The sequence below is a fragment of the Drosophila simulans genome, chromosome 3R (assembly GCF_016746395.2).
Source record: "Drosophila simulans strain w501 chromosome 3R, Prin_Dsim_3.1, whole genome shotgun sequence".
In the NCBI taxonomy this organism is placed as follows: domain Eukaryota; kingdom Metazoa; phylum Arthropoda; class Insecta; order Diptera; family Drosophilidae; genus Drosophila; species Drosophila simulans.
The window spans coordinates 17,870,640-17,882,108 of NC_052523.2; the positions used below are offsets into that span (position 1 = coordinate 17,870,640).

General features: G+C 43.5%; 1 protein-coding gene across 2 annotated transcripts in view; it reads left to right on the forward strand.

Moving 5' to 3' along the window:
- Window positions 1-11,469, forward strand: part of LOC6728976 (GATA-binding factor C) — a 33,704-nt gene that overhangs the window by 20,653 nt on the left and 1,582 nt on the right. For both annotated transcript variants that reach the window (XM_039294870.2, XM_039294871.2), the window contains exons 6-8: window positions 7,162-7,305; window positions 10,740-10,926; window positions 11,015-11,202. In XM_039294870.2, coding sequence (XP_039150804.1) covers window positions 7,162-7,305; window positions 10,740-10,926; window positions 11,015-11,202 — 519 coding nt within the window. The remainder of the gene's footprint in view (window positions 1-7,161; window positions 7,306-10,739; window positions 10,927-11,014; window positions 11,203-11,469) is intronic.

An 11,469-nucleotide genomic window follows, 5' to 3' on the forward strand; every position in this document is an offset into this window, starting at 1 on the left:
AGGTGCATCATCATTATCACTTAGCGCACTAAAAACATAATCAGACAGCAGCCGGAGTTTGTGTGTGGGTTAGGGGCTACGGTTTTTTATCGAGCTGGATCATCAAGAAACTATGAAAATATATGTAACCTTGTCGCGCGGTCAGGTTCGTTCTTCGTTTTCTTGTCGTTTTATTTCGTTGGCGCCAGTACGCAACGAAACGAAAGACTTAGGCAACGAACGCGAACAGGCTAACCACACGAAAAATTGGTCTATTAAAGATGCGTAAAAAGGCAGGCAACAACCATAACAACACGGCCACAAACAAACAAACTGTTAAACACTGCCTTCGCGTGGCTCGGCGTTGATTTTTTATTGGCATTTAAATCGTATGCGTTTTGATTGCATAACATTAACATAAATAAACCATTATTATCCCCGCTGATCCCCGCTGACGTAGGGAATTCCCAAGAAATTCACAGCTGGATCCCATCTGAATCGCAGCCATCCGACCAGCTCCACTCGCAGATCGACGAGTGTTTGGCCATTGGACTTTTTCGTTGACAAAATATGCAACAAATTAAAATTTATGTGGCACTCAGCTGACTTATGGACCGAATGTCGCTCCACTCACTCCTTTCACTCCGGTCGCACAGGATGCGGCCCATCAACTTCAAATGTCCTTAGCTGCTTGAAATGCAATTCAATTGTGTTTGCCGGCCTTCGCCGAGGGCTGACCATTGAAATCACAGTGAATTGGGCCCGAAACTCTTTGGGTGGCAATTGTATTGATCTTCGGACGAGAGGCGAGGGTCAAGTTGTGCTTGGATTTCGCTTGGCTTTTGCTTTTGCTGGCGATTTTTGCATACGATGCGCTGATGCGCTGCTGCACCTGCAGCTAAAAGGGGGCGGGGAACCGGTCCTCATTGTCTGCTTTGGGGCCGCCTTTAATTAAATTTCCGAATTGTATGAAAACAGTCAACAAGTCGTTACTCTTCGAGCGCAAAACACTGCAAAATTCTCTTTTTCTGTGCTGTGTTGAATTGTGTTTGGTTTTATATATGTAGCTCTTCGAACCCCGAGCGCTTGGAAACAGAACAATGCAAATTTTTAATTTATGTATTTTAGCCCGCAACTCAGTTTCAGTTTCGGTTTCAGTTTTCTGCTTTCAGTTGCCGGCCCCGTTCGCTTACATATGTTTTTCCAGTTGTTCCGCCGTTGTTCTGCTGCTCCTTTGTTGTTGCTGAACTCTGGCTAAGCAGCCCGCTGGCGTCGCAATAATTGCATTTAATTATAAGGCCCGAAAACTTTTATAAGCGTTAAAGTTTCGTTTTGTTTTCGCTTTTAGCCGCCAGGCTGCCCCTGCCCTTACTCTGCTGCCATTCAAAAGTAGCCAAGCCTCTACATTTGCAGCCTTGAGTGGCATTTGTCACATTTGTCAGATATTGCAGATTGAAATGGTAGAAAAAAAATATATTTTTTTACAAATATCAACAGATATCGGTCGAACATAAATATGATCACCTACCTTAGTTTCCTACCATCGTTTCCGATTACTACACCTCAAAAACACTCAGTGTCTATAGCTAATTGCCAATCCATGTTTAAAAGCCGCAAATCCGCAAAGAACACTAAACTTTAGCTGGGGTCAATCGCAGTCAACAGGCAGCTGCTCATCTCGCCGATCGTGACTTATATAATCAGGGGGGCTCCGAGGGGGGGCCGAAAAGGGGCGAGACTCGGCGCTTGCATTTTGCATAATATTTATGCCTCAGTTGCTGCCAGCTTAATTTATGCGAATTTTCACACAGTAAATTGAACAAAACGACGGCCACGTCATGGCAAAAAAAATGGAAACAAAAACAAAGTAACAACAAAGTTAAAAATTATTTATTCTTACGCTTATTACATTGGCTTATGTCACATTTGCATGTCGCTGCTTTGAGCGTTACCAAGAAAAGCGCTGTCGATTGCCATTTGGAAATAGTTAGCAACAATAAACCCATCAACACTTGACACAATCGTTTATGAATGCATTTGGAGAATAGAGCTTAATTAATTATTAATCCGCGGGCGTATATCAACGCTAACAGCTCAACAGCCAGCGGTTAAAGCCATAAACCAGGCTTAAACGATCGCAGCGGGCCAACGGATTTGGTGGCCAACCCACTGAGAAACTGAGAAAGAGAGAGCCACAGTGAAAACGAAAGAGACGTATAGAGAGAGGGGGAAAACTAATTAACACATTTTGGGGCCAGCTGTGGCATCTCGGGTTCCCCGTGGGAAAATCGAATCGATTGTAGGCTGTGACGCTCAAAAATTAAATGCACAAGGGCAGACGATCGATAATCGAACGACAGACAAATCAAAACTAAAGCAGATCGAAGGGAACAAAATAAAATCACGAAAAAGGAGGCAAGCTGGCTAAAAAAAGTTCAATGTACGTTACTCCTTTTGGCCTCTTCATCATGATGATCATCGAACGCAGCCAACGGGGCGTATACGCAATCGCGGGCATTAAGCTTGTTTTGCTCGGCGATTTTTCTTCTTTTTTTTTTTTTGGTTATTCTTATTTGGGGCGCTAGGAGATCTTGTTAAGTGGGGGACTAATGTTATTAAAATGCACTTGGGGCCACAAAAGCGAGCTGACGAACCTGATCGGCGAAAAAAAGGGAATGCAGCCGCGCAGATCAATTAAAAATTAACGATACGAAGCGCAACGCAACGCAAAAACGGGGCGTGCCAATAATAATAATGAAAGAGGCTCAAACCAGGGCTCAAATGTTGCTGCAGCCCAGCCAAAGGGTTGCCCTCCGATGATTAAGGCCAAGCCAGTCTTTTGTCTTTTCTTTTTACCTCTCATTTTGTATCAGCTCTTTTTATATATTATGCTTTTTTTTATATTTTAGTAAGCTTGTTAAGCGGGAATTCAGCAGCTTTTGAACTGCTTTCGCTTTTGCTCGCCCTCTCCATCGACAAAATTTATGGTGACTGTTTAATATGCAAATGCATAATTCTGCACAGGTTACAGCACAACCCAACAGCACCCCCAACCAGAAAAGGGTTGCTTGTGCATTTCCTAACCCTTTTCTCTTTTATTTACAGACAATGAACACGCAGTTAGGTGGGTTGAGCGGTAAGGGGGCAACAGGGCGAGAGGGTCGTGCGCGTGTCTAGCGCACATTCATTTTGGTCAGCCACTGACCACGAGGCTCCACCTTGCCTCTTGGCCGGCTCCATAATTTATTTTAGTTCGCGCTGCCCCCATTCAATGGCCAGTGACAAATATTAATGACGATTTTCATGCCTTCCAATGGGAGTTAAGGTTACTGAAGGCGAGATGGGGGGTTGTCTATTGCAACTTTAGTTCGCTATGAATGCAAGTCACTGCACTCAAGAAAATTCAGTATTGGTTACAAACAAAACAAGGACTTTTTTAAGTTTTTTCTAAGAATTTAAGTATCATATATTCTGTGTAACATATTTTAGTTACCAGTTAGTTTAAAGCCTCCTACTTTTTACTAGAAATACCCGCCAATTTCTCCGTGTTTAGGGTCAAACTCTGGTAGCCACTGTTGCTGCTTAAAATTCACAACAAAGGCCCGTTGACATTTTAGCATTTTCATTGGACAAAAACCGAATGTTCGTCCGTTTGTTTGTAAACCTCCCCAGTAAAAGCCTCAGTCTGGATCGTAAAATTCATTGAGCAGCATTAATGAGCGACATTAATGGCCTGTTCTGTTTGCTGGCCATATAACATTTTATTGATTTTTTATAACCAACTCCTCGCTGCAGGGGCAGGTGTGATTTTTAGCAACAGTTTCGTGCCAGGTCGCAGCTTGAGCATGGAAATGAGTTAAGCTGATGTTTTAATTAGTCAAATTAGCTGCAGGGAAAGCCACAAACCGAACTAAGTCACGCCCACTTGCCGCCCCTCACACAGGAACCATATAGTCGTAGTATAAATACGTAGAGACGTAGCTGAAAAGGAAAAAGGAGACCATAAAATTTGAATTTTTAAATTAAATTTCACAGTCAGAGATATGCGCTCACCGTTCTGAATGTAACTGCCATGTGCCAGACGCAAACTCAACAAACCCCATTTTGTCCTCCCCAGTTTTTTCTGCCGCCCCACCCGATGTACAGCATCAGATATAGAAATTTTCTGCCCCGCTATCTTTAGTTATCTTCCCTTGATATATACTATACATACGTATATATGTGTAAGTGTGAGTGGGTGGCTCCAAAACAACCCCCAGATTGAGGGGGCAGCCATGCGCTGTGAGCCAAGTTAAGGGTAGACTGAAAAGCGACTGGGAAAAATTTAATGAATGTTTTGTTAGATAACACAGATACAGATACATCCAAGTGGTGGGGCAGAAGATACTGAAAAGCGAGCTGCAGAGATGCCCCAAGTGAAAGATGTTACACTGAGATACGGATATAACATCCACTGGGCAGAAGCTCGTCCTTCCTCCGCCTTAACACCCCAAAGCCCCCACGTTTCCCCACTTTTTCACCAGCATCTTGACTGTGTCCCGTTTCGTATCTCAGATGGCAAAGGGCATTGCCACTGAACGGCGACTCAAAAAGAGAGCGCACAAAAGCTGCGCAATAAATAGCAGTGTAGAGGGGAAGAATCTATTTACTCGGTACATATTTACTTAGCCTTAGCCACCCGTTTCCCCCCTGAAATCCTCTGAAATCTTTAGCCCTGTGTTTCACTTACAATTAAATATTTAAATGCCTGTGCTTGTGTGGGTCTTTTTTTGTGTGAAACGAAAACGAAATTTGCATAACATCACAAAAGCAAAGAAAAATCTCAGCGATAAGAAGACGAGTCGACCATTTTGTGAGCTTTATTTTCAAAAAATATAAATCACACAAAGCGCAGCAAAAGGTGTCAAATGTGCGGACGCCAGAAGAGCGACAGGGAGCGATATTAAAGCTAAGAAAGAGACAGCGAATGCCGGGGAGTATAACAATGCAAACGCATTTTGTCATGCATTGATAAATCACAATTTATGGCCACAACACTGAAAACCACAATGCCAACGGAAAAACAACAGAGGTCACAATTGTAGCATTTTAAAGTTTTTTAATACAATTGTAATTTATTAAATTGAAAATGCGTTTTATACATTAAAACATGTTTTTATGAGCTCTTTTAATTATTCTGAAATAAGGATAATTTCAAGCTAGAAAACGCAGGGTATTCATATACTTTTTCGATATATCCATTTCTTGTTTATAAGGATCATTTTTCTGGTGTATTATTTCAATATTTTTTATGTTGCGGCACATGAAACATTCCTTGTGTGCCTCTTGCTTTTGTTTATTAATCGGAAGCGCCATCTTGTTTTGGGTGTTTGCTGTCGCTGTTGTTGCTGTTGTTGTTTTGGCGCTTGCGCTTTTTGCATTTCAATTAAACCCCAAACGCCTGTCAATGTCTGACAGTTTGTCAATTTTCCCATCAAAGCCCCCGCCCCCGAGAAGTCAATTATGCCCGTCTCGCTCGCACTTTGCATGCAGGCGAAGTGACATTGATTTATGCGATTTGCCGGTCGATTGTTGGGTCCGTGATTGTTGTACTTACTGTACCTTATGTTGTGTTACGTTGCATTGCATTACGTCAGGGCACAGAATCAAAGTGACACTGTTGGCCAACAGAAGTTGGTAAAGTTTAAACGCACACCCACCGAATGGGAATGGAATGCGAAGGTGTGATCCTGTTTTTGCTGCTCCTCGAACTGTTTTGTTGCATTGTCATGTTAACAACTTAATTTATATACGCTTAAGCATTTCGGCCGAGTTGTCGTCCCGGCTGCGAGAGAGACTGCCGCATAATTATCACAAAACTTCCAGATTATCTTTGCCCATCGCTCCCCTCGTAGGCGTTGAAATTAATTTTGAATCTCTCACTTTTCGCATTTTGGCCCGGCATTTCGGACCGCGTGCGCTGTCTGCAGAAATTGTTACAAGCTCGTTAACACAAGACAGTGCCACCAAAAAAAATGCAGACACCGCCAGTTCAGCACAGCACAGCCCAGCTCAAGTCGGCTCAGCTCGGCTCCCTTGCCATATGACCTCTGATTTATGTTAATCGCCAAATCGGGAACAGGTGAGACACACAGATCAGAGCGGAGCAGAGCAGAGCACAGCCAAACAAAACTGATCGAAATCGAGATCAAGCTGCAGATCGAAGTCGAATTCAAACTCTGCGGAGACGAAGGCGATTCCCTTGTGGCAGAGGCAACAATTAAAAATCAAAGTCAAACATGATCAACGCCAGTTTAAGGCCTCGTAGCCATGTGTTGTACCAGCAGCATGAACAAGCCAAACTGGAAGGCTGCACCGAGCGAAATAGCCAGGGTTCTTCATAAAATCTATAAAATATATGTAGAATTTCAATCAAATTTTTACCAAAACGATAAATATATTAAACTTTATTTTAAAAATAGTACATATAACTTTTTAAATAACTCTTTATACTTAAGAAACTTTCCAGTGCATTTATAGAGGGGGCCATGCCATAACGAAGACCAAAACGCAGACAAAGTCTGTACTACAGAAATGGGGGGAGGGATCAGGCACAGAGGCTGGGGTTTGGGGGCTCTCGATTCTTGGCTCTTGGTGCTCGATTCTCGATTCTTGATTCTCTGGGCTCGTTGCTCGATTCTCGGTTCTTGTAGCCAATTCGTGGAAATTTAAGCGTGGCACAGACATGATCCCAGCTTGTTGTTGCTGTTGTTGCTGCTGTTGTTTTTGGGCAGTTTTGTAAAAATTGTCATTTTAATGAATTGATGCTGCTGTTAACCCAAGTCGAACGCAAGGCAGCCACAATTCTGTGTCTCCGTCTCCGGAGTTTCAGACATCTTTGGGCTCAAGACTCTTTCCTTTTTTTTTTATTTATTTTTTGTTGTTGTTTTGTTTTTGGTATGCCATCTAAAAAATGTTGTTGGCCAGTGTGTTAAGCAACTTTGTTTTGGAAGGAGGCAGAATCGTGGGGAGGGGCCACAGATTCTTGTTCGTGTGGCTGACTTTTGTGCGTTAGTTTTGGCGCTGTTCAATTAGCCGTCGTTGCTGCTGCAGCATTAGCATAATACTTCTTAAGCATATGAAAAATACATAAAAATAACCACTATCTAACCCTTCCTTGTGTAATTCTTCCTCTATTTACAGACCCTGCAATCGCTGCAGAGTGCGGCCAAAAGGGCGGGCACATCCTGCGCCAACTGCAAGACCACAACCACAACCCTTTGGCGACGCAATGCCAGCGGCGAACCCGTGTGCAACGCCTGCGGATTGTACTATAAGCTTCACAATGTAAGTATGAAAAAAGATACATACATGTATATAACATACAAAGCATGGTTAGGGAAAAGAAATTAGAGATTTCCGTTAGTGTCCAGATAAAATCAAAGCAATAAATTCACTATTTTGTTTCTAACATAAAGATTTGATTTGATATATAGCAGATTTATCAGTGTATATCAGTTATATTAGCCTGCGAAAGCATCTCAACTCGCACCCCACTATATATTGATTTTCGATCTGTGCGATTTAACGCCACATTTAACATCGAAGTCGGACAATATCTCTCCGCGAGTGTTTGGTGGACAGGAAGCGCACGCACCCGGGGATTAAATGTGACTAAAATGAAGTGTCTGGAAAAAGGGCCGCCCCCTTTTCCGTTTTCCGGCCACCCCGGGGGGCTGACTGCCGTTTAGCTTCCACATTTGTTGCCGCAGCAGGTTGCTGTATTGTTACCCTCATGATGATGAATGCCCGCTGATTATTTAAAGATGCCAGTTAGCCACCACCCACACACCGCCCAGCAACTTGGTATCGCGCGATAAGCGTCTGGTGTTTGGCTGTGAAAATGCGATAAGCTTTCACCCGATTTCCCAGTTATGGGCAACGCGTGGCAGGATGCTAGAAGATCTCCCCTTAGCAGAGTTAATTTATGTAATCGACTACCCGGCTAACTGCATTCAATTGAATCATGTTTGGACCAGCCATCCCCCCTCAGAATCTCTTATTAAATATTCATTAGCCACGCTTTTCAGGGGATAAGCTCAAGTTTTTCCCCCACCTCAAGGTTTTCCTTCCTTTTTTCGGTTGGTGTCGTTTTTTGGGGTTTGTTTTTCATTTTCCTTTTTTTTTTGTTTCGTGGCCTGCAGTCAAGTTTTAATGAGTTTTGCGGTTGAACTTTTGGCACATTTACATGTCAGTGGCCCTTAAGTGATGGGCCACCTGTCTGGCCCACTGTATGTCGCACAGTGGCTGAGTGGCAAATTAATTAAGTTGCGGCCGCAACTTGTGGCCACTTGCAAGCAAAGCGGCTGCATTTCGATGGCAATCGGCAAAGGCGAAATATTTTTAATTGAGCCCGTCCATAAAAGGCAAATATCAAAGAGCGAGCATGGCACACACTCGCACATTTGCTCTATTTTCCGTAATCTGATTTACACAAAGTAAAAACTTTTCCGACATACGAGAAAATGCACTTTGGGTGGCTGAAAAAGCGAAATTTATTTTTGCAAAAATTTTCCTTCAATTGGACAGTGGCCCATCTCGATAAGATGCCAATCAGCTCGCATTTTTGCCATTGCCATTCTGCCATCTCTGTCTGCCCCAGCGTATAGCTCTCTCTCTCTTTCCCCACCTCATTCGCTGTCTCTTTCACTGGTTTTTTATGCTAGTGGCTTTGGTTGCTTTTCTGGCTTTCAGTTCATTTCAATTCAATTCGTTTGTCATTTCGAGCTGTGCCGCCTGTGTGGGCCTCTAACCAAAGTGATTGGCACATTTTATGGAAATGTTGCAGGCACTTGGCATAGCACTAGTACAGTGGGGCTTGACTAAGGGGATTAGAGAATAACCAGAGAAAATTTAACACTCTACTCATGTAATCATCCATTGGATTAAAAGTGCATTAACCTTTTATTTGATCTCCTAAGCAAGCACTAGTTTCCACTAGTTATAAATATAAATTATAGACGGTAAATGCTGCTCTTTAAAATCCACAACCACTGTAATCTAGAAAACACTCGTTTCTGTATCAGCATTTTCCTCATTTCTGGATATGCACTTGCCACACGGATCTTGATTTGTTATCTTCCATCTGCGCGTGTCTGCTTGGGATTTCCTTGAAATCGAAGTGGTATATCTTTGGGAATCAGCATGTTAATTAACGGCAAATGAGACAATTGTTGGGCAGGTCAAATAGTCCAAGTCCTTTGTGACCTGCTGGGCAATGTCCTGCGGCGAAGTGACAATGAAGAAAATATGTTTGAAATCATAAAGGTGACCTAACGGTGACTGGCGCCGCTCTGGTGTCGCCTGTCTCCGGATTTCTAGCTCTCTCTTGTTATCCTCCGGATCGGATCTCTGGTGTATCTCCCCCACATGGGTGTGGTCTGTGGGTGGGCTGATGCACTGGCTCCTTCCTCCCGGCGGCTGTCAAGTTGCCAGTCAGCTGCAGCGGCGCGTGTTCGTTCCACGCTCGATTTAGATTTTATGCATAAAAAAGTTAATCTGCTGAGCTGATGCTGATGATGCTGCTGCTGCGATGTGATGTGCTCCCCTTTGGGGGGCTTTCCTCTGAATTCCTTAATGAGCTAGGCCTGGGCATTAACAACTTTATGCTTTGTTGCTGCATATCAATTAAAGCTCAAGAGATTCGCAGCTGCCGTCGAGTTGCTAATTGCCGCAATTTGCGCTAAACGCTAGAGAGACTATCAATTACGTGGGCTGCCCTGAGATCCTCCCATCTCCTCTAAATACCACGGGGTTTCTTTAGTTTTGTATATATGGTACATATTGTACTGTAAGTGATATGTTTTTGTCGTCGAATCAACCCTCCGCCGAATCTCGGCTCTTCAAAGTGCTCGCTCGGCAATTTAACAATTTCAGTATTTGCTTTTTCGAGGGCACAATCAAAAAAGAGGCACCAACAATGTCGTAATTCACGCCCAGGTAGCCCTTGGTCCTTTGTAATGTTACTGTATTTTTTTTTCTTTTTATGGATGGTGGCTTCCCTTCGGCTTTTGTTGCTAATGTTGCTGCTGCCACTGCTGGGAATGGGTAACCCAATATTGTAATTGTAGCGCAATGAAGCGCATGCTGCCGCTTAGATGTTCGCAAGTGATAAGAAGTTGCATATGAAGAGAGCCCAACAATGGCCAAGGGAATCGCTGTGCTGCAGCAGCACAGCAGCAGCAACAAACGCTTCAAGTAAAAATATACTAAGCAGAGAAAAAAAAAAGGGAAAAAACATTACCCGGGTGCCGTTGGGAGCGCTATCAGCGCCAACTAATCGCATTCGCAAATGTCGCTTATCTGATCGTGTAGAAATGCTTGTAATACTTCATTTTCACTTCCCGGTTGCACTCACTCACACAAAAGCGTAGGGGAGACACACACACACACACATACAACCACCCCTGTCTCACACAGACAGCGTGTGCAGCTAGCGGCATTTCCGGTCCATGAATTTGCATAAATTTGACCCATTTTAGTGGTCAGCGGCTGACTATTTTCGCCCTCTTTTCGGCTCGCTTTTACTTTATTGATTTTCCACCAGCACGCAGAAAAATTAAAACGTTAAGAAAACTAAATCATAATGATTGTAATTTGAAAATCAAAACCATTAAAGTGCTGAGGAGTCTTTTTCTTTATATGCAGTACTTCTCCATTAGGGTGATATATTTTACCATTGCAACCCAATCTAAATTAAAAATGTTCCCTAATTTTTCCAGGTCAATCGTCCACTCACCATGAAAAAGGAGGGCATTCAGACGCGTAATCGCAAGCTGAGCTCCAAGTCCAAAAAGAAGAAGGGTCTCGGTGGTGGCTGCCTGCCAATCGGTGGCCACCTGGGCATGGGCGACTTCAAGCCGCTGGATCCCTCGAAGGGATTCGGCGGTGGCTTCTCGGCCTCCATGGGTAAGCATCTTTAAAGAGCCGCACTCAGTGCCCTTGGAGTTGGAGTAACTAACTTTGGTTTTTCCCCCATTTTCTTCGCTCATTTTAGCACAACATGGACACCTCTCGAGCGGACTGCATCCGGCACATGCGCACATGCACGGCAGCTGGTACACCGGCGGCATGGGCGCTTTGGGAGCCTCGAGCGGACTGCAGGGCGGCTTCTCCACCGCCGGCTCTCTCAGCGGAGCGGTGGTGCCCCACTCGCAGCCCTACCACTTGGGTCTCAGTTCGATGGTGAGTAGAAGAGAATTCTTATAAGAGTGGCAGCTTTGTGGGGAAAGCTTTTCGCACAGAGAAAAATGAAGGAACTAATAAAGGGCTAAGCAACAAGTAAACTATTCAAAATGCTTATATTAAGTATATTGTGACATTTAAATTCAAACTAGTTAATATTCAGATTCAAACTAGTTAATATTCTATCATGAATACTTAGACACTTGATGCCATTCAGACTAGCTTTTTCATAATTAAAAAGACTTTTTCTCTGTGCAAACTTTTGTG